Raw genomic sequence first — 27,789 nt, forward strand, 5'->3', positions numbered from 1 at the left:
AAAGGCCCTTAAAAAGCAGGTCCTGAAGGATGGGTGCTGTGATACAGAGCTGTGTTGGGGCAGGTTGTAGGGTTCCCTGTGGTGGGATGGGGGGCAGGTTGTAGGGTTCCCTGTGACGGGTTTTGGGGTAGGTTTGTTACTTTCCTGGCTTTGGAGACTTTGGGCTCTAAAATTCAGGCCTGGGCCCATAGAATGAAGTTCGTCCTATCACAGAATGCCATGGATGCCCAAGGGGAGGCTTTGCACCATGAGAATAATGCTTTGGGCCCTAAAATAAGACTCCAGGTGTGAAAAATCAGGCAGCAGGTGAGAAAACAGTGCCTTGATTCTCAAGTGCCCTGAAGATAAGGTTTTGGTGCTCAATAACGACACTGTGGGCTATAAAACGGAACCACCTGACTGCACACGGCCGAGGTCAGCCTCGAACCCGCAGCGTCTCTGTTCCCGTCCGTTTCGCCTCCTTCCGCGCATGCGCAGCACCGCCCCATGGCGCTGCGCTGCGGTGTGAGGCGACAAGATGGCGGGGCGGGTAAGTGAGGGGGGGAGCTGGGGAATGGTTGTTTCTCGTCCTCCTGCTCAGCTGTGGGATGCTTTATCTCTTTACCTCCGGTTCTGTCCTGTCCCTTCTGCCCCTCGCTAGGCGTTGGGGTGAGATCTCGCAGCCTGAGGGGTAACCGAAGGGTGCTGTGGCGTCCCTTTGGTTATGGGGAATGGAGTTTTGGGGTTCTGTGGGGTCCTCGAGGAGTGCTGTGAGCCCTTCTCTGCGGGGTGAGGTGCTGCGGGGTTCCTTGTGGGTTATGGGGGGTTTTAGGGTCCCTTAAGGGTGCTGTGGGAGCCCTTCTGCTCTGGGGATGTGGGGCAGTTCTGTAGGGTTCCCTGAGGCCCTGCTGGGATATGGGGCAGACCTGTGGGGTTCCTGCTGGCTCCTCATTCTTGTGGGTACTGAGAGCACTGAATGTGGGTCCAGATTATGTCATATTAAAACACACCTTAAGGACTGTGCAGTGGTTTTATCGTATACTTCCTAAAAAATAATAATAATAATAAATCCTATTGGTAACTGCTTAGCTAAAATCAGCAGAAAGGCCTTAATGTGTAAAGGAACGTGGGTTGGCAGCAGGAGAATGATGCAGAGGTCAGGTGGGCAGCCAACAGCACACTGTGCAGTGTCACGTTGGATGCTGGTCTGTATAAATAAGGAGCAGCGTGTGGGAGGATGGAGGTGTGTGATATCCCCATTACAACAGGTGAGCCTGATGCTGGAGCACTGATGCTCTCCTATGGCTAATGTTATTTAAAGATGCCTAAACCTGGAGAATGCATAGAGAGAGCTGCAGGCGGCTCGTGCAGAGATTTCTCTGCCCTGTTGCAGCCAGCATCAAGCTGTTGGTCCAGCACTGTGTTTCAGCTTGTACTGCACCAGAATAGAGAGCTGCATGGAGTGGTGCAGGAAGCAAAGCAGAGCTGTGTGGCTGCAGTTATGCAACAGCTGCAACTTGTATAACCCCACCATCATTTTCCTGCCTGCAGCTTGGGAATCAGGGACATCAGTTAGGCATGAAATGCTGTTCCCATCAGCACAGGATGGGAGGCAGTGGCCTGTTTGCTTCTCCTATCTGTGGTTGGAAATGATTTTGGTTTCACTCTGTTAAGAGCAGATGTTGGTCTACCTTGCAGAACTGTACTGTAACCCCTCCTGAAACACCAGTGACCTGAGCAGGAAATGCTCTGCAGATACCTGTTGAAATCAGCTATCAAATAGATTGAATGCAGAGTTGTAGGAGCTGCAGTGAGGGACAGGCTGTGGTCCCTCGCGTTACAGAACTGTGTGTTGATGCTGTGTGTTACAGAACTGTGTGTTGATGCTGTGCTCCTTGCAGTGCATCAGAGGGCAGGTTTAGGTGGGACACTTTGTCTGGGATTTGTGTTTTTGGTCTAAAGCTGTACATTCTAATTTCTCCTCCTTTCAGCTAACATGTGGCAATCATTCTTCATAGGAGCCGGTGTCATCAGGCAACTGCAGAACCATTTGTCAGTTTAGGTCTTTCTTGCAGTGGTGCTTATGTTTTTTTAGTGCTTCCAAAGAAACGGGGCTTTAGCCATGCTTTAGGGGAACCAGAGAAAACTAAATTGAAATGTCTTTGTCTGAGGTCACTTCTGCAGCTCCATACCCGTTGTGCAGAATCATTGCAAATACATTTTGCTGCTGCTTATGGAACTTCTGCCCTACAGAAGTCCACGATGGATTATTTGGAATAAAATTGTTGGCCGTCAGAGCGTGTTTGTGGGCGAGGGGTGCCTGGCCTTGTCATCTGTGATTGATTTGTTGCCTGGCTTAGTGCTGTAGGAGCAGCGTCCCCAAACCTTAATACTTAAAAAGCAACGGGGAAATGTCAGTGCAATACTAAGAAGAATCTCTGTCCTTTATGGATGTGGAGGAGGACGTGACCATTGCGGGTAAGGAAAAGGCTGAGCCTTCTTTGGCAGTGCCTTCTTTGTCTGTCTTTAATGGTCAGACCAGCTATCCTCGAGGTTCTCTGCTCCCTGACTTGGAAGTCTGGGACAGGGAGCAGAAGAAATCCCCCATGATCCAGGCAGGAACAGTTAGAGAGCTGCTGCTGCCACGGGTCCGTGGGGCTGGATGGGATCCACCCATGGGCGCTGAGGAGCGGGCAGGTTGGTGCAGGTGGATGGTTGGAATGATGGTCTTTGGGGTTCTTTCCAACCTTAATGATTCGGTGATTCTGACCACTCCCAACAACCTCAGAACCGGAGGGATTTCACTTCTTTTCTCACCACGGGCAGCTACTTCTAATTAAGAGTTTCCCTGCTCTGCCTGGGGGATGCAGTGAGATCTTCCTATCCTGGGTCCTAGGAGGTCATTTAGGAAAGGATCCTGTTTGGGAGATTTGGTTTGGGAAGTGCCCTCAAATGTAGCTGGGGGTGAGTTCATGCTGTCACAACATCAGCTCTGCCTGAGCCTGCAGAAATCCAGTCCTGAGGAAGCAGCTAAATATACATTTTGCTGGAATGCCCATTGGGCAGGACAGGATTTTCAGTCAGATGAAATCATTGATGTCGCTCTGGCTAATGGAAAAGCCTTAACAAATCCTGTCGCTGTGAGCTGCAGCCATCTGATGCTGCATCCGGGCAGGACTTGAGGCTCTCTGACCCTGCTGCAGTGCTGGGACGCTCTTCCATGTGTCTGTAGGACAGAGTTCAGAAGGGCTGAGCATGAGCAGCGCAGGAAGACGGAGCGCGCTGCTCTGCTCCCCTGGGATGCAATAAAGCAATGACCTGCTGCCACAAAATCTGGAGTAAGTTATGCCCTGAAGTCGTGTCATTTGCTTTCGCTGGTGAGGTTGGGTCTGGAACGTGGGCTGCTTATGATTGGGTGCAGCAGCCGTTGTCCTGGAATAATTAGTGCTGGTACGGCCCAGCAGGGGGGGAGCTGTGGGTAAGCAAGGGATGGCAGCACCTGGAGCAAATTCCAAGTGAAGAGGGCGTTTTTAACCTTGTCCCTGTTGCCTTGAGTGTTTGTTCTAAACAAGCAGTAAGAAATGTGCATCCAGGTGCTGTCCTCGTGTGCCTTTTAATCTGGCAAACGTCTCAGTCTTGGATCTGTGTTTCTAAAGACATTGCAAAGTAATGGATTGCAGTGCATCCGAGTTCCCAGAGCCACGTGCACCCAGTGAAACAGCTTTGGAGCAGCAAACTCCCTGCAGAACTGAACGTGTTGGGCCATAAACTTTGCAAACAAAGTGAGAGCAGTCACTGCCCTGCTCGGAGATCCGACCTCTCCTTGCTGAGTTTGGCACTTCCGTGGCAATAAAATGGCTTTTGTGGGGGAAATGGGAGTGATTTCTAGATTGTCTCAGCTCCTTATGGAGGTGTGTCCATGCCTTAGCAAAAAGGGGAATGCTAAGTCCTGAGATCCTAACTTTCCTCTCTTAACAGGAGAAGAAAGTTGCCATTTATGAGCTTCTTGCAGAGGGAGAATGCAGCTCCCCAGAGCGCCCAGCAGACTGAGGCCACATGGAGCAGACAGAAGGGCCTCCTGCTGCAACTCTGGGAACGTTATTGGTGTCCAGGAAAACCTTCAGCAAACTGTTAACTATTTCAGTGATTCTTCTTCCTTTTTAATTTTAGAGATGCAGCAATTAAGGCTGAGTGTGGTAAATTTCCCTGGTAAATGTGTGCCTCAAAGGATCAGAAAATGGCTCACCATTTCTGATGATGAGCCTTGCATGCATTGCCTTGGCTGCTGGGGGTTGCTGTTAGTTGGCATCTCTGCAGACTAAAAGTTCGCACTGAATTTTGTAAAATTTGAGTGCTGTATATTATTTTTTTTAACTAAAGCTTTAGTTTTTGCTTGTTTGTTGGTTTTTATCTTTATAATTGTAATCTGCAGAGATTTGCAGCGACTCCTTAGGCTGCGTCTTCCATTAAGGGAGCTGCAGTCATTTGCCTTTACAGGTGCTCAGGGTATTTATCCAACCAAGACACGCTTTGTTCTGCGAGATGTGATGGCTCACTAATGCTACCAACACAGGGTGTTCATAGAAAGGCAAAAAAAACCCCACCAGTTCTGACTTTGAGGGATGTCTGCTCCACCGCAGGCTGTGGTGGAAATGTGGCTGCTGCAGTGATTTCAGAATTGTTGGGTCAGGAAGGTGAGGCTGCTGTTGGTATCTGAAGCAATAGAGCGAATGTCGATGCGTTCTGATTTTGCTGAGGTGGTGAACAGCCCGCAGGGTGCTGCCAGCCTTGTCCTGGCCTCAGCGCTCCCCCGTGGGGTTGTGTGAACACAGCCTGCTGCTCTGAGGGCAACTCGTCGTTACCTCCGCGAGACAAGAGCAGGATGCCCCACGAAGGGTCGGTTGATGCTGTGTCCTCAAACGTGCCATGCTCTGATGTGGTTCAGGAGGAGGTGTGCAGTAGCTCTGGTGACCTGGATTACCGCTGGTGCAGCCGTGTGCGGTTTTGGTCACAGGAGAATGCTTTCTCTGCAGGCTTTCCTGGGCTGGAAGAGCTGAATTTGTCTCCTCCCAGGCCGTTGCTGACCCAGCTCTGCTCAGCTCGTCTTCCTGCATGCTGTGCTGCTGTTTGCCATCTGTGTGCAGCACTCTCCTGCTGTTTGTGCTTCCCGTGCTCGTTTATTCTCAGCATTTCCTCAGGTTCAGTTGCCACTTGATCCGTGGTGCAAACTGTACTGAAGGCAGTGCTTCATGCATGTCTGCAGTGCAGAGAGCAAAATCTGCCTCAGCATTAGGAGCTGTTTGATAATCCTGGGTAGGATTAGGAAATAAATGAGTGAAGCTGTTCCAAGTGAGGAGCATCTTTGCCATGCTGTGTGATGTTTTAGCTCCCATATCCACCAGGCAGGTAGCAGTGAGCTATTGCGTACCACCAACGAATTTCCTGTGGGGTCTGGTTAATGAGGGATGTGTTTTTCTTCAGCTTCCTCTGCCAGCAGCCTTACAGTTCACAAACATTACCCATCTTGTACTTGGTGCTCACCCTCGGTGCTATTCTGCAGTACTGCAAAGATTTTTAGTTTTCCTTTCTAAGTGAGTGCAGTGCTTTGCTTTCACCTTTTGTTAGGATGCTGGTCTTGAAATTCAGGGTGAGAAAGTGTGCTTTTATGTGTGGATGAGAATACCCAGACAGCATTGCTTTTTGGGCTGAGCTCTCCAAAATGCAGGGATGACTCAGTGTTGTATTGCAGGAAAGCAGGAATCCGTGGAACTTTGGAAAGAAAAAAACCTCCCTGATATTTAGAGCATTATGGTGGTTTTTTTTGTTGTGGAGCTGTTTGTTCTTTTACTTTGCAAAACATGCCAGGATCATCGAGCGTGGTGCTGGATTTTCACGTTTTGCATCAGTTCAGTGGTAAAGGAATGGAGACGGCGTTGCTGATGTCTCATAAATCCGAGGGTGAGGTCCTGCACGTTTGTCTCTCATCATGACTTTTATGTCTCCTTTCTCTCTTGGCAAACAGAGGGGCTGTTGGCGTGGATGCAGATTTAGGAGCAGCACTGCAGTGCTGGAGCTGCATGATGGATTTCTTTTGCTCTAGGAAGGAGACACAGTCTGGAATGTGGAGTCACCTCCCCAGAGGTCCTCCGTCCTTGGAGTCTCGTCCTTGGATAAATCAGGGCGACATCTGGAGGCAGAAAGGGCTCCTTTTTTTCCTTTAACCTTCAGGAGCGTTTGGAACCCCCGAGGTGGGCAGTGGGCTGGCTGGCACGGTGCTGCTGCACAGGGAGCTGCGTTTCCCCGCAGCTCTGTCACGCTGTACAGAGGAGCGCTTTGTGCTGGGTTTGCAGGGCATCCCTTTAAGTTCTGCATTTCCTTACAGCACAGCTTGCACGTTCCCAAAAGCACACAGAAATAACCCAGAGGAGCAGTGCTCACAGTTCGTGTAGGAAGCAGCGTGTCGGGAAGGATTAAAAATGCATCTGAGGACTCGTGCTGTAAAGAGGCTTAATCCAGGAGCTCATGTGTGGTTCTGTCCAGAAATATCCTACCTGCTGCACTGCTCTCAGAAATCTGAAGGAGAACTGATGAGCTGGTGAATGCTTTTTGGTTTGAAATGTGATGAGCTTTACAGATGTGCTGTGCGTGTTGGGAGTCCACTGAAGTCCATTATTGCAAGAACATTTAATTAAATTTCTCACTACTCTTCAGATGTGGGTAGATAAAGCTGTTTTCAAGGCTAAAACCAGAATGTAGCTCTATTGTCACATATGTCAAGGGCATCTAAGTGTTATAAAATGATGAATGAATCCATTTGCAAACAGCCATGGCTCTAGAGGGATTGCACTGTTACCCAAAAAGCTGCTCCAATCCACATGGAGATGAACTCACTGTGGTTCTTTTCTCAAATGGCTCAGAGTTCCTGGGTGTGATGGGCTGAGTGTTGATTGTGATGCTAACTCATGGGAAAGCATCCAGATAAGTGTGTATAAGAGAAAACCCACTTGGAATGGCCATTAGCAATGAGTTGACACTGACAAATGCAGCTCTGGCTGCAAAACTGTGTCTGACAAAGAAAATAGTTGGGTTGGACTCTGAAAATAGCATCCTGCAGGATGTATTTAGCTTGGCTCTGAATTGAAAGTTTCAGTCTGTGGCTGGCCATGGGGATCTCCTGCCTTCTCCATCGTTTTCTCCATTCCTGGAGGCAGAGGTTTTGGATACAGTCATCTTTGTTGAGTGGAAGAACTTGGAGAAACCAATGGAGAAAGGGGCCATCAGTGACGATGGACTGTGCTCTCATGGGACCTAATTTCTGGTGGGTTTACAGAAGTTATGAGACATAAAGGGAAAATATGGCTTTGTTTCATGTATTCTCCCATCTCTCCCTTTCACAGCCTATGCAAGCAGCACGATGTCCCACTGATGAGCTGTCATTAACAAACTGTGCTGTGGTGAATGAGGCTGACTTCCCTTCTGGACAGTAAGTGTGTCTTTCAGCTTTTAACCAAAAAGGAGTTGTTTTCACAGCTTGGATACAGTAGGTTAATTAAAAGTTGTGTGTCCTTGGAGTCCAGAACTGTAGATGTGCTTTCTCAGAACTGGAGATACTCAAAAATGGTAATTTTTTTCTCAGAAGTATTTCCAGCTCAAGAGCTGCTGAAGTAATTATAAACACTTTTTAATGAAGGAACTCAGGCCCTTTTTTTTTTTTTTTTTTTTTTTTTTTTTGCTGTTGGTCCTGTTACATAATTGGGATGATTTTCAGCTAGATTGGTATCATTTAGTTGTGTTATTGGGGGCACCTTCCCACTTTCACATCATATTGGAGAACTGAGCAATGTCATCGTAAACCAGCTCTGCTTCTAGACATTTTCATGCAGGAGAACAGCAGGGCAGGACAGCCAGAGTGTGGGCACAACAACTTGGGTATTTTAATTACAAGTCTGTGCAGGTGATGGAAGCTGAATCTGGGCTTGATCTGGGAAAGACAAAACTTTTAAAAAATAATTCCATACATGGAAAGCAGTGTTAAGAAATGATACTGAATCATATCCTTAGGGCTCAGATAAATTCTGCTGAGGATGGAGAATGAATGGCTCTGAAGGGGGGTGGAAGGGAGCAGTGTTTCAGGGCTTGGCTCTTTTTGTGCTGCTGTCCCTCTGGAGGGCTCCTGCCCTGCACCTTCAGTGCCAAAGAAACATCAGAGCCCAAACCACCTCTTCCCTCCAGCCCCAAACCAGGAAAACATTTGGGATTGGGAGCAGGTGATGTTGTCTGCTTGGATGTGATCTCTTCCTTTCAGTCTGAGAACACTTCCATTGCTTTTGTTGAAATATACAGGCAGCAGTATTCTGGGACTTGCTCGAGAGCCACCTATTTGTAGGAATTGGGGCTTGCGAAGCAGGCAGCATATGTTTGACTGTGAACAAATGCTATAAATTGTTTTGGGAAGTGTAAGGCTGCAGTGTGAATGTCTCAGTGTTCAGTTAGCACCAAAAGATGTAGTCATTCTGCTGCATTGCAGATGAACTGAGCGAGACCATCCCTATGATCTGCTGCAGCAATGTGTGTGCTGCCAGCAGTTCTGCTTTCTGTTGCCCAATTCATGATTGGCTGCAGGGATTTTTTTGGTAACTTTTACAGGTTTTAGCTTTAATGCTTACGTTTGGTGCTTATGGTTTAGAGCTGGGACCTCAGCTGTAGATCAGTGTGATTGTTTAGCCCCGAGCTGCCACCATAGATCTTCCCATGCTTTATTTTCCATGCCCTGTGTGTTGGGGAAGCATGAATCATGATTTTATGAAGCGTGAGTTCATGGGATGCAGCACATGGCTGTGGTCACGTTGTTGATTTGGTGACACTGTGATATACTTCTGTCCCATGGGTTTCTGATCTTTTGGCTTGTCTGGGCCACGCTGAGTGGATAAATCTGTCTTGGGCTGCATATAAAATATATAATGCAGTTCATGTATCTAAGCAACAAAACTTAATTTTTTTATTAAAAATGAGACCAAGAAAACCCACAAACAAGGGGGGTACTTGACCTTGTTTTTGTGAAACGAATGCATCAGGCTGGTTCTATAGAAGTAATTCTTAGTGAGTTCCCTACTCATCAGAGTTTTTTGATGAAGTTTTACTCTTCTTGTGACTCATCCTTTGAGAATAGCTGCTCACAGTGTACGTACTGCCAAAAAGCAATGATGTGAGTAAGGCTTGTGGTCATTCTCTCAATTACGGCTTCCAACCTCGTTTCTCAATGACCCCGTGCCTCAGTTTGGGCTTCAGAGAGTCATTCTCGGGGTCCAGAGCCTCATTTTAAGGAACAGGCCTTTCTTTTTATGGCACAAACAATCTCTTAAAGCTTTAAACTCTCTCTTAGTGTCTGGAAAGTGCACTTATAGGAACCACAGGCTCCACTTTACAGGCCACAGCCTTGTTAGCAAGCACCAAACCCTTATTTTCAGAGCCTCGTGTCTATACTTGGGATCTGAAGATAGTTTTATCACCTGCAGCCTAATTTTTCAGATCTGGAGCCTTATCTTAAGGCCCAAAGTGTTATTTTTAGGGATCAAAGCCTCCTCTTGGGGTGTCCATGGCATTCTCTGGCAGAATAAACTTTATTTTAGGGGCTTGAATTTAAAGCCCAGAGACTCCTTTAATGTTTATCCCCTCAACCACCGCCTTTGTGAAGGCTCAAAGCTTCATTGCAGTGCTCAAAGCCTCCTTTCTAGCACCCAAAGCCATTTGCCAGGAGCCAGAGTGTGATTATTTAGGGTCCAAAGACTCTTTTGGGAATCAAATGCTTATTTTAAGAGATCAGAGCACCACTTTGGGATGCAGCCCCTGAGTCCAAAGCCTGATTTTGGAAGATTCAAAGCCTCCTATCAAGGTCCAAACCACCCTCTGTAGAGCATAAGCCTCTTTTTTCACTGTGAAGCGTACTAATAGTACTTCATGGCCCAGAGCCTCCTTCTGTAGGTCAGATGACAGTTGGACTTGATCTTAAGGTTTTTTTCCTATGTAAATCATTCTGTGATTGTGAAGCCAGAGAGAACTTTCTCTGTTAAGAGAGATCCGATAGAAGTCTAGTAAAGAGACATGATCAAATTTGAGTTGAGTATCCGATTGCAGCACTATGCGTTGCACTTGAAAATTTGCAGGTAGTGTATTTTTTTTTCCTCTTGGGACTAATTATTATTACCTTTTTTTGCTGCCTTATTAATGGGGAGACCATCCACCTTCCCACTCGTCTCATGCCAGTTTAGTTATGTGGGAAAAAAACATTGCTGAACAATTTGCCTGGGTTTCCAGTCATCCACCACAGGATGTCCATCACAGCGTGAGCAGATGCTTCCTGGATCCTTAATGTGCTCATGGTGTTCTTTGCAAAGACCAAAGGCCAGGATCTCCCTTTGTCCATCCATGTTGACTGCTCTCAGTTGTTTTCTTGTCCTTCAATACATTTGGCTTCCAAGATTACTTGCTCCATCACCTTCCTAGGCCTAAGGTGAGGCCGAGCAGCCCTGTGGTTCCTTGGATCTTCCTTGAAGACAGGATTAACGTCTACTAGCTTACAGGAAGCAGGGCTCTAGATTTCTGCTTTGGGCAGGAATAAATAAAGGGAAGGGTGGACATCTCTGCAGTGGGGTTTTAGGCAGCTCATGGATAATTTGGGGCCAGAACTGGTGAAGAATCAAACCACTTGTCCTCCTGGCAAAGATAAGTGTTTAAATTGTTTCTATGTTATCTTCTATGTTATTCCTTCTGTGCTGTCAAGAGCTGATGCTCCTGGAAGGAAGCCTGCCCTGGATGTGTAAGCAGTGACTGGCAGTGTCTGGTCGTCTTGGCTGCACAGACCATGCATTTCTTCTACTTCAGAGGGCTGTATGTTTTTTCTTGTATAGCTGAAGCTGTTGTGCATCCCCAGTGTAGCCAAAATAGACGTCCGTGTTCATTGCAGGGGAATTGAACCAGATGACCTTTCAGGGTCCCTTCCAACTCAGACGATTCTGTGTGCAGCACATCTGCTGTTCCAGTTCAGTAGTCCTATTTCTGGTCTGCAGATCCTGAGCAAGTTCCAAGAGAATCTGTAGGTCGTGAGCTGACAGAAGGGGCAGCTGCAGTGTCCCTCTGATTTTACTTCTTGGACTGAATTCCTTCTGTTTTACTGCAGTTCAATTTCTGAACAATATACTGAGATTCATTTGTATGGTTTTTTTATCATCTGGTTATACTCTGTATTGGAGCTGAAGGTTGCAGTTCTGATGTTACGTACTTGAGATGTGAAAGTGGTGTTGATTTTATGCTTTTGTGGTTATGGTTTGGTTATGTCTGCATTGTGCAATTCCTGCAGCAGGAAGCTGCTTGTGGGGGAATTTAAATAGTGATTGTGTCCTGCAGTTGGGCTTTGAGATCATGTTATATTCACTGAAGGTGTTGGACACCTGGTGCCAGCATCATAGGTTTGAAGTGCAGAATTCCTGTCAGAGCCCTCTTCATGGAATGACTTGGGGTAGAAGGGACATTGAAGACCATCTAGTTCAACATATGTCTCAAGTCCTCATTTTTTTTCTGTTACAGGTATAGGCAGACTTGTTTCTTTGTAATTCTCAAAGCCCTGGGAGCCGTGCACGTGGGTATATGTTGGAGTAAAACCCTGTTCTCTCTTCTAGACATGTTGTTGTGAAGACTTCTCCCAATCACAAATACATCTTCACTCTGAGAACTCATCCCTCTGTTGTTCCTGGCAACATCGCCTTCAGCTTGCCGCAGGTACAAACCCTTCCAATGAAGAAACCATGAGCAGCATCTCTTGTTGGTGGATTTGTAACATTCCCTGGTTTTCCTGTGTTTTAGAGTGTTTTCTTTGTTGCGTGGCAGGAAAGTTCCTTGATTATTATGCTTATCATTAATATTTCTAGAGGAGATGTGCAATTAAATGCATAAAATAGATGTAACTATTAATTCTTTCTTAATTAAGTCAAGCTACTGCATGTTAAATGATGCTCGGAGTAAATAATGGCTACAATTAACTTCTCAGTAGAAAAATGAGACTTCAGCTGACTTGCACAGAGAGTTCAATGCATAGAACTGCAACAACTGAGCTCACCGATCTACTGCTTTCATATTTGCCTGCTGGTAACCAGTCAAGGAGCAGAGCCTGTGCACACAGGAGGCTTTTTCCCTCAAGATGACTTGGCATGAGCCCCCAAGCTACTTCTTGCTTTTTGACGTGTTGTTCGTATTTGTCTGGATGAGTGGGTAGGGAGAGTGTGGAGTCACTGCCTGTGCAGGTGAGACTGAAGCTGCCAAGGCTGAAAGCGAGTTACCTATAGGAGATATTTGTACCTCCTGAAACTGCAGTTGCTGTTCAGTGGTCATTTCTGTAGATTGCAGCAGTTACTGTAGGTCTGGGGGAGCCCTTCTGATAGGGAATGAGGTAGGTGTGGTACTTCACATGAAGGTGGCTTTAGGGGAACTTCTTGCTGGAGAACTGCAGTGTCAGGGGAAAGGAAGGATGAGTAGTGGAAGCTGTGAAGAATGAGATTAAATGTGGAAACGTGGTTTGTTTTCACTTTCTTGGAAATACCAAGTGCTTCCTGTTCTGGGCTTTCATTTCTAAAGCTTGATCCCTGTTATGCCGAGGGAATTCTTTCCTCATCTCTAATTTTAGTTTGGATCCATAAAGATATTGATGAGGGAGTTCAGGGGGAAACTTTCATTTTTGAAAAAGGTCATTGTTCCTTCCAGGATAAAAAGCCAAACATAATTGACCGCAGAGCAAAGCATTTAAGTGCAGTTTTACCAGAGCCCTGTGCAATGGCACTTATGTACTTCTGTGATTCACTCCTCTCTAAGGTTGAGATATTTAAGAGATGGTGAGTACTGCCTTGCCTAGAAAGCGGGCTGTAAATACCCAGTAGCCAATCTGTGTCAGAAGAACTGCTCACTGGAAAAACACAGTTTTTGGAATTATTAAGCAATAACTTTTGGCATTACAAAGGTCATAGATTTTCACATCCCGTATTATTGAACCGTTTTTTATTTCTCATGCTGCACAAAACTTTGTAAAGGAATTCGAAAGAAGTTGATGGGTTTGGAGAATTCCCTTCTTAGTGATTACCTGGACAAGTTTTAATTGCTTCAAGTTTTAGTGTAACTTCAAGCACGTTGTAACAGTTTCCTGCAACTATTGTCCACACGTAAGCTTTTGAAAATAATCAGGAAAAACTGTTCTTGCCCATTGTGCTACTTGCTCTGTGAACAGTACTTGACCAAAGGGAGCAGAAGGGGGGGGGGGAAGAAACAACAAAAATCACCAAATATACACAGGTGATAACTTTGGTGTCTGGGGCAATGGGGTGATTAGTAATATATAGGAAGCTGGACAGAATCACTTCAGAAATCAGGGTTATTAATAGAACTGATTGACTTGCTGTTAATTTTGGGGTCTTCATCCAGTTCTGCCCTCTTTTTCTTAAAGTTCTCATGGTGGGGAGTTAGGAGCTGCTTTTCTAAGTAGGTTTTGAGTAGACACGTTGTACTGAAGGACAGGCTTTCTTAAATTTCTGTCTTATTTTTACAGAGAAAATGGGCTGGACTTTCCATAGGACAAGAGATAGATGGTAAGTCAGACAGCAGCACGCTGTATAGGAAATGAGTTCGTGTTTCTGTGCTGAAGTGAAACTGAATTGGAGAATCCCACGCCTTCAACACTTTGAGTAATATGGAACCCCATTTCTGAGATGAACTGCTCTCGTTTGCTGTTTTCCTGTCTGCTAATGTTCTCAATACACTGGGATATTTTGTCCACACATGAGTGTGGACACTGAACAGGTGGTTTGTCCTTGTGGCTTTGGAGAACATGATTGTCATTGTCTGGGTGTCTCACTGTGTTCATTGCTCAGCTCTTGGACAACCATCTGTAGGAAATGTGAAATCTATAGCTTCTTGCTGTCCCTCCCCTTTTGAACAAGATCTTGCCCTGTTACACACTATGTTTCTGCTCAGGGCTATAATGCCAATTTTGACAAGAGGTGAAGGATTCTGCATTTTGATGAAGAGAAGGAGTTGCATCTCGGGTTCTTGTAGACCGAAGGTTTGTACTCCATTGTTCAAATAAATGGAGCCCCTTGAGCCACTGCCAGTGTTCAGAGCCCAGTCTGCATCTCTCAGCTTGTGTGCTCTTTCATTGGCTCTTACTGCCTTTCACGTCTACCTGAGATGCCTGAACAGTTGGCGTCACTGTTGAGGTGCCTGGCAGCAGCTGTTATGGGAAGGTCTCCACTTTCTTTGCAGACTGTTGAAGGTAATGGATCATGCCCATTCTTTTGACCATCAGGAATTACCTGTGTACTCACGAGGGCCACCATCTCATACTTTTCTTTGGTAAGATTGCTGTGATGAAGCCCATTCTTTCGCTGGTCACCTTCCCAGCTGCTTTGGTCTCAGAAGTCTGTGGGGAAGGATCATTACTTGCAGAAGTCTGAAGTCTTTGTGCACTTTCCTCTGTAGTGACAAGCTGGAGTGATGTATCAACAACAAATGCTTTTTAGTACTAGCATTATTTGGAGAATTACACACTAATGTTTAGCACCATCAGTTATTAGAGGAGATCTGTGATTGTGCTTGTTCTAGATCCTGCTAAAAACTTCATGCTTTGAGAATGTGCATTTAAAAAAAGAAACAACACAGTTGAAGTAATTTCATGCAGAGTGACTAACTGTCATATGACTGCCTGCTGAGAATAAAGGATTTGCAAAGCTATTCTACAGATCAGGAGATATATTCATAAAATGGGTGACTCACCAGGGCTCCCTTTCTGTCTTGTTCCCCTGCTAATGTGGAAGCTCTGCTTTAAATGTCAGCCTAAAAGGAAGTCCTGCATGTAGTGGTACAGTGATGTTGAGCCCTGTCAGGCTTCTGGGGCTATGCTGAAGGTTTTCCAGGTGAGGGAATCTTGCAGCTTTGCTTTTGGGCAGAGGGTGCTTGATGCTGAGTTCCTTAGTGGCACCTAGCAGGCATCTCAGGATTTGCCCGAAACCATTCCATTGCCAGGAGGTTTGGCTGCAGGCAGGGCATTGTGCGAGAAATGCATTTCCCTTATTCAGTTCCTACTGCTTTACATTAGCTGTGACTTCTGTATCAGACAACTTCTGCTTTGAATCTCTAGATTGGAGGATTCTCAAAGATTATCCTTTTCCAAGCTCCTGCTATGAGCAGGATTGCCAGCCACCAGGTCAGGCTGCCATGGGTCCTATCCCAACCTGGCCATGAATGCCTGCAGAGATTGGGGGTATCCACAGCTTCTCTGGGCAGCCTGTTCCATTGCCACCATCTGAATAAATAAGTTCTTCCTAACATCTGACCGAAATCTACCTTCTTTGAGTTTAAACCATTCTGCCTTGTCCTATCACTATCTGCTGGTGCCAAAAGTGCCTCCTGTTTGTGAGGTTCATTCTGTACTGAAAGGTTCTGTTCTCCCCAGAACCTTCTCTTCTCCAAAAGCTAAACAAGCCCATCTCTCAACCTTTCTTCATAGGAGAGGTGCTTCAGCATTTGATCATCTTCACAGTCCTCCTCTTGATCTGCTCCATCAGCTCTGCATCCTTCCTGTACTGGAGGCCCCAGGCTTAGACATAATCCTCCACCTAGGGCCTCACAAGAGCAGAGGGGGCAGTCACCTCCCCTCTCTGCTGCCGCCCCTCTGCTGATGCAGCCCAGAACTGCATCAGCTTCCAGGCTGCAGGCACGTGCTGCTGGCTCATGTGCAGCTTTTCATCCACTAGAATCTCCAAGTGTTTCTCTGCAGAGCAGCTCTCAGGCTCTTCTCCCAGTCTGTGCTCTTACCTGGGATTGCCCCAGTCCAATACCCTGCGCTCGGCCCTGTTGAATCTCGTGGGTTTCTCCTGTGCACAGTTTCAGTCCTGTCCTGGTCTGGCTGGTGCTGTCAGCTGCACCACTCAGCTCGGTCTGCAAACTGCTGAGGGCACACTCGATGCCATTGTCTTTGCCACTGTTGAAGAGCACTGGTCGCAGACGGAGCCCTGGAGGGCACCGCTCACCGCCTCCACTTGGACAAAGCCATTGATCACAGCCCCGTGGCTGCGACCGTCCCACCGACTCTTTATCCACTGAACAGTGCAGCCTTTGAACCCATCTCTCTCCAACTGAAGGATAAAGATGCGGTGTGGGGCTGTGCCAGAGGCCTTGCACAAGCCCAGGCAGGTGACATCAGTTGCCCTTTGCTGATGCTGTCACTCTACCCAAGAACGCCTCCAGACACATCAGGCACAGTCTGCTCTTTGCAAAGCCACGCTGGCTGTCTCTTCATAATGTACTTCATTCCTCCCCTTCTGTCCTTTGCTGTAGTCTGGTTTGTGAGTTTCTTGGACTGGTTGCTTTGTGAGATCCTGTGTTTCCAATCAGTTGTGTTGAAGCGGTAGCCCTGAAGTTATGATCCATGCTTTTTATTTTCATCTTACTTCCAGCAGCCCTGAATTTTGACATGAAATAGTTGAGACTTGTTGTAGTTGATGCTTCATTCTGATCTGTGAAAGTCTGATAAACCACGTGTGGGTTCAGTGCAGTAATATAGTTTACCATTTCTACTAACCTGTCTGGAGAAGAGCTGGTCAGTCTCTTGAAAAAAACAATTATGACCTCTGGTAGGTGGTTTTTCAGGCTTGATGTGTTTCCTTTAAGTCATCCTCCAAAGCTGCAGACATTAGGGAAGCTACTACTATTTTCCACTGTCCTCTTTCCCTAGGCTTGTGTGGTGTTTGAGCAGTTTTAAAGGATGCTATTTAAAGGACATTATTAAAGAAATGCAGGATTTTCAGCAGAGGTACACTTGCTTTGTTTTTGATGTTGTAGTGAAAGAAGGAACTAAGTGAAATAAAGTTTTCTATTAGAAATAGGGTATTCAGTGTCATAAAATACTCAGATCAGAAGAACGTGTGTTGCCAGACTTACAGCGTGTTCAATTGGTTGTGCATTCTGAAATGAGTGTTCTCTTTTTTTCCAGTTTCCCTGTACACTTTTGACAAGTCTAAGCAGTGTATTGGCACAATGACGATTGAGATTGACTTTCTGCAGAAGAAGAACATTGATTCCAACCCGTACGACACAGACAAGATGGCTGCTGAGTTCATCCAGCAGTTCAACAGCCAGGCATTCTCTGTAGGGCAGCAGGTGTGCTTTGGCTTCGGTTTTGTGTGTTGTATCCTAATGACCTGAAGTAAAACGAATGCTTATATAAAGAATAATAATTAGGTATTAGCTGCAGAGAGCAGTGAGAAGAAGAAGTTGTTTATTGTGTGAATGTGGTCTTAATGACGTGTTCAACAATCCTGACTTCCACTGAGAGCAGGAGCAGAGTGATTTAGGATGTTCCTTTTCCTTAGCTAAAGAAATTAATCTTTGTAAGGAAAATGGAGGTTTGAGAATCTGTGTTCTCTGTATATCTTGGCTTGATTGGGTAGAAACATGGGAGCTCCTGGAATCTTTTGAGAAGCAGCATTTATCTTCCTCGTGTACAAAAGTAAAGTGAATGTTGGCTTTAATTAAAGCTCAGTAGCATAGTATGGATATGAAAAGGATGTATTCGTTATGCTCAACCTTTACACAGTGAAAGCATGTGGAATTTGTTGCTTGGGAAGCTTAGTCCTCAAGCCTCTTTCTCTTCCGATCTTAATAGCTCTGTCAAAATCCTGTTTAACGTTTAATGACTTCATATCTACTTCTGTTCTTTCCACAGCTTGTGTTCAGTTTTAATGACAAACTTTTCGGCCTGTTAGTAAAGTCCATGGAAGGAATGGATCCCAGCATCCTTAAAGGAGAATCTGGAGGAAGCAAAAAACAGAAGGTGGGGACGCAGGAATTTACTCCCTAGGTTCTGCAAAGGCTCAAGTGCAGATAAGGTGCTGCTACAGTGAGGAATTTAGGCTACTCTCTTTTGAAGAAGTTGCTCTGTTTCATCTGGCCACTGCTTTTGCCTTGGAGGAGATGTGTGTTCTCAGTTTCCTGTGCTGGTGTAGTTGGCAGCTTGGAGTTGCACCTACTGGAGTGCAGAGCTGGATGAAATACAAGGAGTATCTTTTGGAATTCCTATGTTAATTCATGGAAACCTTCTCTCTTGGACCTTTAAGTCTAGCAGTTACGCCCAATTTTGATTTTCCTTTGGTAGGAAGTACAAATATTTTGTTTGTTCTTCCTTCTGGACCTTGCCATAATAGAACAGTTAGTTTTGAACTAAGACTTTTGAACTAACTTTTAAAAGCCCACCAAGGTCCCACATTCAAGTTGTTACTGAAGCTGGTTTTAGAGGAGGCTATTTCACATTCCTTCCAATAACTTTTGTAGTGGAGCTCTTTCTGCTCTTTCCTCCTGAGATCTGCTTGGAGATGCTAAAGAATCTGAAGTTGACTCTAATAGCGTGATGTGACTTTTGGACTCCTTCTCTTTTTCAGATTGAGGTGGGTTTGGTTTTTGGAAACAGCCAAGTGGCCTTTGAAAAAGCTGAGAATTCCTCTCTCAATCTGATTGGTAAGTGCCACTGCATGTGAAGAGAGAAATAGCTCAAAGTTTGCTGCCTTTCAGGCCTCAAAGACTTGTATGCTTAGAGATTGTTTTTCTTGTTATGTTACTTGACCCGATCCATTGAAAACTGCCTTTAAAAATGTCTTAAAATGTTGAGATAATACTTGACCCCTTAGGAACCTTTTCCAGACCCTTCAGAAAGGAGTTAATGTGTATCTGGGTGTCTGTGGGAAACCAATGCATTGAGATGACACTGTCCATCTTGCAGACTTTGCTGTTCCTTACAGGGACTGAAAAGAAGTCATTGTGTCACCCCAGCGTGCAGCTGCACAGCTCTCTGTGCTGTGGACGTATCACCATGGCATATTTAGAATACACAGATAGAGATTGGGAAAGAAAAGGTGACTAAAACTCGGACAGTAGGAAATTGAATTAGAAGAAGAGAGGTTATGCTAACTGCACTCAATACAGCAAATATATTAACAAAACTGCAGGTTTTATCTTAGGAAGCACTTTCTAAAGCCTTAATAAAACCCTTGTGTGTAATTTCAGACTTTACTAGCAAATAAATCAGGGAATAATTAATGTGTCCTCCTCATGTTCACTTAGAAAGGAGCTCATGCAGAGTTCTTCCACAGAGCCACCAGTTTGAATGATATGGACCTGGTCCACGAAGTCAGCATTGAGGGAATCTTCTGACAGTTGGTTTTATATGTGCCCTGGGGCCATAGTGGCTTTCCTGCCAAGCAGATGTGTGCTGTTAGCTTGTCTTTTCCCTTTCCTATCTGTGTTATGGACAGGGCAGCATTTAGCAGGTGTAGTGTTGCAAATACCTCCCTTGGAGATTAGGTGGCTGTAGGCATTCCTTGCTGGGTATGATTAAATGTCTGCACTGAGCAGGCATTCTTCCTTTTCTTCTTTATTTTCCTTTTTTACTTTCTTCTTAGCTCAGAGGCACCAGGTAAAAGAAATAAACCTTTTGTTTTTGCTGCTCCTCTTGCACAGATAAGAAGTGGCTGTGAGTGAGGGCTCAGTGGATGTGGCCACCTCAGCTCAGAGACTTCCAGTTTTTGTAGTAGGTTTGTGCTCAAGTTCTGCTTGGCTCTGCGCACTCAGTACTTTGAGGGTTTGGTTCAGAAGTAAACTGTGAGGCTAATAGCACTCAAGACAATACAGTTTAACTCACTGAGCACTACAGGAGCTGTAGCAAGGGGCACTTCTGATGCTGTTCTAAAGTATTATCTATCCTCAGTGTGAGGCTGTGACTTTGTGCTCTGTAGTTGTCCACTGTATTTTGTTTGGACACCGTGGGGTGAGTGCTAACATCATGTAATTTATTGCATCTGAACAAGCAGTGGTATTTTATTTGCTCAGTATTCAAAGCCTTAAAATCACAGAATCAGAGTGGTTTGAGTTGGAAGGGAACCTAAAAGATCATCTAGTCCAACTGCAATGAAATGACCTGTGACTTTCCTGCTGGCTTGGGAAGGTGTGGAAAGTGGTCCTGAGAGAAGGTTAATTGATTGGAAATAGGATTCCTTTGCTGTGATCCTGTTTCACTGCCTGCAGACAAGACAAGAGTTGCTTGTGCCTCACTTTACTTCTTTGCTCCTTTATTTAATCTCCTGACTGATCTGAGGCAGAGCTCCTTAACGTGCTTCCTTAGTCTCTGGAGAATTGTGGAGTTGTGAATAATTAAATTCAGAGTGAGAAGATAAAAATAAAATGTCATTGAGGGCTGCTTCAATTAAAGGGCCTTTATTTTTTTTCAGCAAATAAGAATTGTGGTCATTAAAAAATAATGCCAATTCTGTTTCTTCTACTTTGCATAAAACGATGTGTTATAAAACCAGTGGATGGTGGTTTTGTGGAATGTGTGAGAATTTTATTATGATCAGATGCAGCCAGAAGGGGGGGGTAGAGGCTAAGTTCAGTTTAAGTAACGTAGGATCATGCCTGGCTGAGTGGGCTGGTCTAAAACTGCAGTGGGACAATGCAGTGACAAATAAAAGCAATCAGTGAGCCAGATGTTCAGCACAGCTCTGTGTTAGTGTGACAAGCTCACAAAAACAAGCTCACCTCTAGCTGACATGTTAGAGCTCTAATTCTGTGAGTTAAGGCGTTGATTCCAGGTGCCTTCAGACAAAGATTCATAGCAGTCTAATTCACATAGCACCAAACTTTTATTTGGTGTTCTTCCTGAACTTCTGGATGCTTGAATGTAGGGGTTAATTGTTCCCAGAGCCCCTGTATAACAAGAGGATACAAGACATTCAAATTCAGCAGGTATTAATGAGTATTTTGAGAATCTTTGTTTCCTCCCTGGGCTTTTAGTATTAGTTTCTAATGAGAGGACTTTTGGAAATGTTGATGCAGCTCATGTGAGTGCTTGCCCATAAATTCCCCTCCAGTTTAAGGCAAGACATGGTTCTGGCTGTTAGCGTCTCAGCTGCATTCTTACTGTAGCATTTGTGCTTACTGTCAGTCTCCTAAATGCACTGAGTTCTCTTAAGCTTATTTTTTAAAGTTCTTCCAGCAGTTCTTACCAGTGTTTATTTAAAAGGAAACTAAGCAGAAGTGGATGCATAGTGAAAGGTAGAGGTAAATAACCAGTGCCCCTTGAGTTCAGCCTGAATTTCTGCTGGGCCCCTTTGCTTTTCGTTACAATTATTGAATAAGGTGGAATAAAGGCTGAGTAACAGGGTGACAAAGCGTGCTCTGATGGGGCTGAGCGACTAAGAAGGAAAATGGCAGAGGAAATTCAATATAAATAAACATAAAGTGATGCGTGGGAGGAGCAGTGCTCCTGAGTTCAGTCAGATATGACTGCTGCTTCGTCCTGAGATGCCAGGTATGAAAATGCAAGGAGGGGTTGTGGACTCCCCTTCTGTGGAGATGCTCAGAACCCATGTGGAACCCATACCTGTGTGACCTGCTGTAGGGAGCCTGCTGTAGCAGGGGCTTTGTGCTCGATGCTCTCTTCCAACCCCTGCAATTCTGTGTGATTCTGTGAAATGCTGGGTTCCCTGGGTAGAGCCAATTTGGTGCTTGTATTATGTTTACTGCAGTTCTGCTGTGCCAGGAGTTTGAGGTGGTTTCTTTTTTGCCAGGTAAATCAAAGACCAAAGAGAACCGCCAGTCCATCATCAACCCAGACTGGAATTTTGAGAAAATGGGCATTGGGGGCCTTGACAAAGAGTTCTCAGATATTTTCCGACGAGCTTTTGCTTCTCGAGTTTTTCCACCTGAAATTGTGGAGCAAATGGGTAAGTACAATCCTGGCTTGAGAAGACTGGCTATCGTGTAAGAGCCTTATGCTATAATATGGCAGTTGCTTGGAGAGCTAATGGACTGACAAATTCTTTTCTTCTACTGTTGCTTCCAAATGTCTTTCATACTCCTGTTATGGGGGACAGAGGAGCAGCTTGGATGTTCAGCACTGTGCATGACGTGTCTGAGCAAATGAGATACATGGTTTAGCTGAATACTTTTCTGTTGAAACCCAAACGCTGCCTCTTCTCCTGAATGCATCATTTGTTCACAGCAGTGAGACCAAATGCTCCCGTTTCTGACTTGTTGGCAGTGGGCTTTCTGTACAAATCAAAGGAAATTCTGCCCTTAATGATCCTGCATTATGTACTGTATCTATTGTCCTGGCCGCTGCACTGTGAGCTTCTATCCTTCTCAAAGTGTTAGCCCAGAAAAGAGTATTAGCTGTGATCTTGGATTGGCCCAATTGGAAGTGCTGGAGAGGATGCAGAGGCCGTGGCGTGTCGTGGAGTTGGTAAAATAAAAGTACAGATTCTTAAACAGCCATTTGGGGTCTGGGGAAGCAGAGGCAGTGCCATTACTTTGTAAACATGTGCTGGCAGGCAGATAAATGGGACTGATTTAATTTTATTAAGCAATGTGCAGCTGCAAATAACTTTTTCCCATAACGTGGCTGAGGATGTTCTAGCTCGTCTTCATTCTCTGAATGTAATCTTTGTGGGATCGTATTTAAATTTGGAATTCAGAGCTACAGAATTTCTAAATATGTTTATGTTTCTTGATCCCCTTCCCTCTTCCCACAAATGGAAGCAATCACGATTCTGATGACAAAACAGATTTTCATCAGAAGATACGTCCTGTTTGTGTGTGCCTGCGTGGAGCGTGTCCATTACCAGTGTTTGTGGGATTGATGTTGGAGTAAAGTCCTCTGTGAGGTGTGTTAGGCCTATTCTAAGTGCTTGAAGCACTTAGGGAGAAGCGTTGAAGAACCCCTGGGCTAAATCCAATTAGTGCATGATTCTCTCTCAGCTGCCTAACGTATTTCGTATCGATCTGTTAGGGAAGGCCTCCTAGGGGCTAATCTTGAATTCAAGGTGTGCCATGCTATTTGTATAAATACATACATATACCCTTACTTGTGCGTGTTTACGCACATACTACACAAAGAAACATTTTTCTGGAAAGGAGCTTGACTCCAAACGGAGCTCTGATGAACCCTAGGGCTAAAGAGCTTATCTGAAATTTGAAATAACAAAACTTTCTGACATTCATTTTCTTTGCCTTAGTTATAACTTGCTCTTAACTATATTTCAGATCTGAAATGTCAATGTGACAGCTGTTCACCTTTGTATATAATTTATTGGGAAAGGAAAAGAAAGAATTTGCTTGCTATCTGGTGCTCTAGCGCTCACCCACTTCTGTTTTTTGCTTACAGACTGCAACTTCCATGCCAAATGCAATAAATATTTCTGTCCCGTAACTACACAGAGGCAGTATAGACCCTTCAGAAATTGCTTGCAATTTGTGTGTGGTTTATCTAACTTCCAAGGAATGTTCTGGGTTTGGAGCATATAAATCAATGTTAGTTAACCATATCATCCAAGGATGTAAATGCTATTCAGATGCTGCAGCCTCTGGTTTGTACAAGAAAAGAAATCTAAGATCCATTTCAGCTGGTCACCAAACATTTCCATAGCTGCCCGGGAATGGGACAATTTCATTTTCCCTACCCACGCCTTTCCCACGTTCGTATTTACCACCTCTTGTTGGCTTTGGGATTGTATGCCTCTGAAAAGAGCTAATACAATTGAAAGTGAAAAATAAAACAGAACAAAAACCAAAACCCGACCAACCCAGCAGCCTGTTCTCTGGTTGGCTTGATGTGACACAACTGCATGGGCTGTAGCAGCAGGAGGAAGGCAGCAGACTTCGGGGCAGTTTAATCAATTTAAGCTGATTGCTTTTAAGGCTGCAGGTTTACAGTCATTTATAGGGATTCTTTAGTATTATGAACATTGTTGATCATAGAATGGCTTAGGTTGGAAGGGACCTTAAAGATCACCTAGTTCCAATCCTCCTTCCAAAGGAGAGCCAGAATAAAAGGATGACTCAAAAGATGAAGTCTCATGGTAGAGAAATAACAGCTGCTTCTCTTGGAATCCTTGTAAAGGGCAATGTGTACAAGGTATTTTATTTATAGGAAACTCAGTGAAACCCCTAGAACATCCACACTGACTTTCCTGATCTCCTCAGATTCAGGCACACTGGGGGCCCTGCAGAACCCTTCTGAATTGGGTTGCTCTCAATAGAGGGGTTGGCAAGTTCCTGCAAATCTATTTTTGTAACCCAGAAGAGAGGAAAGGTGCAGGGCATTTGTTCATTGGTCATCTTAAAGAAAAGAGACTCTGAGGAGGAGGTTATATGTGTGGGGAGAGTCTTCATATCAGGGAGGGAGTTTTTTGTCCTGCAGCTGAATGGCAAACACCTCTTTGGAGTGGACACTGCTGAAGACTGACCAGCTTCATTATCATCCTTGGAAACATCATTTTGTCCGTTGATGCGCATGTAAGAAGGAAGGTTTCCACACAGGTGTGCTGCAGCTGATCCACCACACACTGGTTCTGCACACTTGGTCAGTCTGCAGAGAAAATGTTGATGGTGATTAAAAGCATCATTGAGTTGCTGCTCTTTCATTCCTGTTGAGAACTCAGAGATTGTGGTAATAAACTCAAACTGCAGACCTGCTTATGCCAAGTCATCCTAATTGTGGATCATGTCCTTCATAAAAGTGATGCTCTCAGTCTCTGGTCTGTAGCACAGGGATATCTCCAGCAATATCACCTCTGTGGTAAGATCTTCTACAAAGCAATCCGACCTTCCCTGGTGAGCTCCCAGAAGCCAGGTAGTTGCTTGGCAGAGTCCACAATCTCTTGCACAGAAATAACTGCACGTTCTCTACAGGGAGCAAAACGCTGCTGCCTTGCTTTGTGGTTATTAGGGTCAGGAATTTTGGGCCGTGGTCTACTTCCTTTTTACCTGGTGTTTGACCCCTGGTGATCTTGTGACGTTTGGCTCAGGTAAACCCATGCACCTGCATGGTGAACCACATGCAGCCTTTCATCCCTGTTGGTTTCTTAGGTCTGGTTTTGGATACTCTTTTTTGCTGCTTAAGTCACATCCTCTTGTAGAAACCAACGCTTCTCCTTTTTATTTGATGAGTGTTGTATTATGGAACACTGTAACATTCTTTTTTGTTGTTGTTCTTTTTTTTCCTAACTGAAACAGATATTTCACCACGTGGATGACCTTTCATATTCACTGCCTGTTCTTGAAGTGCTCAGATACTATAAGAGTGTTAGGATCTCACCCAATCTGTTTTTAAAGTAGGATTTCATTAAAAATGAAACATCACTGTCAGAGATGTCTAACCTGTAATTGAGGTGATAATGCAAGAATTTCCTAATGCAGCTTATGCCACTGCTCAGAGTATCTTTACTGTCTAAACTTTCCAATTATTGTCAACCTTGCAGCAATTTATCATACAGGATTATTGGAGTTAGAAAGGGTCCTTAGAGGCCATCTGGTCTAAGTCTCCTGCAGTGAACGTGGACATCTACAGCTCGATCAGGTGCTCAGAGCCCTGTCCAGCCTGACCTTGAATGTCTCCGAGAACGAGGCACCCACTGCCTTTCTGGGCAACCTGTGCCAGGGCTTCACTGCCCTTATTGTAACAAAGCCCATCAGATCTGTATCTTTCCAGTATGGAGAGAAGAGTGTTCTGGATACCACGTGAAAAGCTTCGCTCAGATCCTGATAGATGACAGTGGTGGCTCTTCCTTGGTTCACTGATGCTGTTATGCCATCATAAAAGCCAGAACGCTGGTCAGGCTGCACCTGTCCTTGTGAAGCCTTGCTGGGTGTCCTGTGTCACCTCCCTCTCTTCCATGTGCCTTAGCACAGCTTCCAGCAGGATCTGCTCCATGTTTTCCTCTGACACTGAGGTGAGGCTGACGGGTCATTGGTCATTAGCTCCCTGGGTTGTCCTTTCTGCCCTTTTTAAAAATAGGTTATTATTATTATTTAGTTTTTATCTTTTTGAAGGTGACTCTTGTTTGTTCATGTAAGGTGCAGCTTTAGTAGGTGATCCTGCCCCTCCACTCTATGCTGTGGGAGCTCATCTGGTGCTGCATCTGGATGTGGTGTTTTCAGAACCAGGAGACGTGGACCTGCTGGAGTGCATCCAGAGGAGGGCCACAAAAGTCATCTGAGAGGTGGAACATCTCCCCTGCAAGGACAGGCTGAGGAGCTGGGGCTGTTTGGCCTGGAGTGGAGGGGGCTGCAGGCAGACCTGGTGAGCTGTCAGTAGTGGAGAGTGAGAGTGAGACTCTTTAGCAGGGTTTGTTGTGACAGGACAGGGGAAAAAGGTTTCAAATGGAAAGAGGGGAGACTTAGTTTGAATACAAGAAAAAAGTTTATTAAGGTAAGGGTGGTGAACCCACAGGTTGCCCAGAGATCTGTTGCCTCCCCTGTCCCTGGAGGCATTTGAAGTCAGGCTGGGTTGGACTCTGAGCGCCCTGGTTTAGCTGTAGGTGTCCTGGCTTACTGTGGAGGAGTTGGGTTAGATGACCTTTAAAGGTCCCTTCCAACTCAGTTCTATCGTTCTGCTCCATCGTTCGAGTTATCAATAAAAGCAGTGTATGCTGATGCTTCAGAGTAATTGGTTTGGTGTTTTCTTTCCAACTAATCTTTAACTTCATTTGGGCACTGTTTTTCATATGTGTTTATAAAGCTCAAAGTTATAAAGAGGTCCCGCATATCTTTATGAAGGTCTAAATCTCAATTCATTCTTTTTTTTTTTCTCATCTCCATCTGTGACCTCATACCTTTTCCTAGAGGGAAGTTGTCTTTAGATGTATATACTAAATTTCTTTTGGGTGTTACTCATATCCTTATTTTCTTATACCTAGTTAAAAGGACACCATACCAGAGTTCTCTAGGAATTAAGTTAGTGTTAGGTCTATACGACAGAATTGGAAAGTAGTTGAAGTTGGAAGGGATCTCTCAGGGTTCAGTCCAACCCCATGCTCCTTTTCTTTCCCCTGGCTCTTCTTTTCCTTAGTAATATGAAGAGTGGTGATCACGTTCTTCCCCCCAGTGCTTTACCCACACTGTGTTCTCAGTGACTTTGAGATGCCTTCACATGCTTGGAGTGCTTTTGGGTGAAGTCCAAGTCCAGGTGTAATCTCTCAGTCTTCAATGCTCCTGTGAACTGTCTCATTCTTCTCCTGTTCTGTACTGAGGTCTTCCTTCTTTATCACTGATCTGAATGTTGACTGCCTCATAATTTAAATCATCACTCGATTAAAAAGTATTTTGCAGTTTGAACTTAGCATTGCCTATGGTTGATCGATCTTTTCTGTCGAGAGTTGGACCAATGCTTTCCTGTGTCTTCGCCTCCTAATGCAATTATAAAATGAATTGCTCTCCTCACATCAAGGCATGTGAGACTGGAAGAAAGCAAGTATTACTCCTGTCTTCATGAAGGTGTAGAGGAGTAGCTGGGGTTCTTCTTGCAGTTCCTGGGAAGGTGGAAATGGATGGAGAAAACAGACGTATGAGGGAGAAGGAGATGATAAGGAGTGTTCAGCATGGATGTACGAAGTAAAAATGATCTTTAACCAAGGTTGGAAAAGACTTCTATGATAACTAAGTCCAAACATCCACCTACCATCAATACTGCCCACTAAACCATGTGCCTCAGTACTACATCTCTTGATCACTTCCAGAGATGGGGACTCCATCACCTCCCTGGACAGCCTGTTCCAATGCATCACCACTCTTTTAGGGAAGTTTTTTCTTCTAGCCAACCTCAACCTCCCCTTGGTACAACTTGGTACAACTTGAGGCCATTCCTTCTCATCCTGTCACTGTTACCTGGGAGCTGAGGCTGACCCACCTCGCCACAAACTCCTTTCAGTTGTCCTACAGTTCGGAGAT

The 27,789-nt window shown here is 45.0% G+C and overlaps 1 protein-coding gene across 1 annotated transcript in view; it reads left to right on the forward strand.

Annotated features, from left to right (window-relative positions):
- The first annotated feature begins 416 nt into the window (after positions 1–416).
- Positions 417–27,789, forward strand: part of NSF (N-ethylmaleimide sensitive factor, vesicle fusing ATPase) — a 55,523-nt gene continuing 28,150 nt past the window's right edge. The window contains exons 1-8 of the mRNA XM_052699524.1: positions 417–529; positions 7,377–7,462; positions 11,655–11,754; positions 13,568–13,607; positions 17,009–17,175; positions 17,741–17,848; positions 18,453–18,528; positions 21,633–21,788. Coding sequence (XP_052555484.1) covers positions 518–529; positions 7,377–7,462; positions 11,655–11,754; positions 13,568–13,607; positions 17,009–17,175; positions 17,741–17,848; positions 18,453–18,528; positions 21,633–21,788 — 745 coding nt within the window. The 5' untranslated portion in view covers positions 417–517. The remainder of the gene's footprint in view (positions 530–7,376; positions 7,463–11,654; positions 11,755–13,567; positions 13,608–17,008; positions 17,176–17,740; positions 17,849–18,452; positions 18,529–21,632; positions 21,789–27,789) is intronic.

This window comes from Tympanuchus pallidicinctus, unplaced genomic scaffold (genome assembly GCF_026119805.1).
Source record: "Tympanuchus pallidicinctus isolate F22 unplaced genomic scaffold, pur_lepc_1.0 scaffold37, whole genome shotgun sequence".
NCBI classification, from domain to species: domain Eukaryota; kingdom Metazoa; phylum Chordata; class Aves; order Galliformes; family Phasianidae; genus Tympanuchus; species Tympanuchus pallidicinctus.